General features: G+C 45.0%; 1 protein-coding gene across 1 annotated transcript; it reads left to right on the top strand.

The window, feature by feature from the left end:
* The first annotated feature begins 297 nt into the window (after window positions 1–297).
* Window positions 298–672, top strand: LOC122068448 (histone H2A). The gene has a single exon (XM_042632301.1). The coding sequence runs from the start codon at window positions 298–300 to the stop codon at window positions 670–672; it is 375 nt and encodes a 124-aa protein (XP_042488235.1).
* The last annotated feature ends 836 nt before the right edge of the window (window positions 673–1,508 follow it).

Consider the following 1,508-nt stretch of genomic DNA (forward strand, 5'->3'; position numbering starts at 1 on the left):
ACATGTTCATTAGTTAATCAGGTATTTGAAATATTTTTGTTTTGAGAAAAACTTTTCCTCATTTGTTTGTTTACAAAGTACATCTCGCAGGCAATGGAAAGAGATGCAACAACAATAAAGCGAGAGAACGATAGACGTGTCCCCTCGCTTTTGCTTTCCTCGGCGATCGGTCCGACCGAATCGGCGCTCGTCTATAAATATACCCGGGCGCGTTGAAAATTTTTAGAAACCGTTCGACACTCGCACGAGTCGCTACTCCGTTTCGTTCGCAACCCGCAAAGCAAGCAATCAACAATCATGTCCGGAAGAGGCAAAGGTGGCAAAGTTAAGGGAAAGGCAAAGTCCCGCTCCAACCGTGCTGGACTCCAGTTCCCCGTCGGACGTATCCACAGGCTGCTCCGCAAGGGCAACTACGCCGAGCGCGTCGGTGCCGGCGCCCCGGTGTACCTCGCCGCCGTTATGGAGTACCTCGCCGCTGAGGTGCTCGAGCTGGCCGGCAACGCCGCCCGCGACAACAAGAAGACCAGGATCATCCCGAGGCACTTGCAGCTCGCGATCCGCAACGACGAGGAGCTGAACAAGCTCCTCTCGGGCGTGACCATCGCGCAGGGTGGTGTGCTGCCTAACATCCAGGCCGTGCTTCTGCCCAAGAAGACCGAGAAGAAGGCTTAAGCGCTCTCCGCTCGACTCGACTACGCCTACGTACGACGCCGTGCGTGCATCTAACGTTCGCTCAGTGTTTTATATCACAGTGAGAGGTCCCATACTCTGTATTGTTTATTTCCACTGTGCGACGTTAAACGTTAAAAGGCCCTTTTCAGGGCCACAAAACGATTCATATAGCTCAAAAAAAAAATTATACTAGAACGGTTTGCCTAAAGCAAGTTAACGACGTTATTATAATTGCATACGCAACCATAACAAACAAATACACTGACTTATTAGGGTATACATAATACTTATAGGTAGGTACCTACCTACCTACCTACCTACCTACATACAGAAGTTCAGTAAGAAATAATAAATGACACGATACGATTATTATTAGGTATGATTACTTACTATCCACCTCTATTCCAATGTAATTGTAATATACATATACCTTTCTACTCACTCCTAACTAAGTACGTTAGGTTAGTAAAGATGAGATATTATAGTAGGTATATATATTATACATACATACATACATACATACTAACTTGCACACAGATCGAGAACCGATTATAATGATATTTATTGTTAAGCCAAATGTACAATTCCTCGGCGTGTGTTTCAATCTCAAATAAAGTCACGCCCGGCGGGGGTAAGCAGAGGCTATAGATCAGTCCGGATTCCGGATTATCAAAATTAAACAACTGAAGTAGTTAGGTACCTACATCTTGTTATTGAATCGGATGTATCCGAGAAGTAGGTAATTATTCAAGATATTTATGCTACGATATACTTACCTACCTACTACTATAATTCGGTCCTTTGTACCTACACTGTGCGTGTGCGTGTGCGTGTGT

Source organism: Macadamia integrifolia, unplaced genomic scaffold, assembly GCF_013358625.1.
Source record: "Macadamia integrifolia cultivar HAES 741 unplaced genomic scaffold, SCU_Mint_v3 scaffold3961, whole genome shotgun sequence".
Classification (NCBI taxonomy): Eukaryota; Viridiplantae; Streptophyta; class Magnoliopsida; order Proteales; family Proteaceae; genus Macadamia; species Macadamia integrifolia.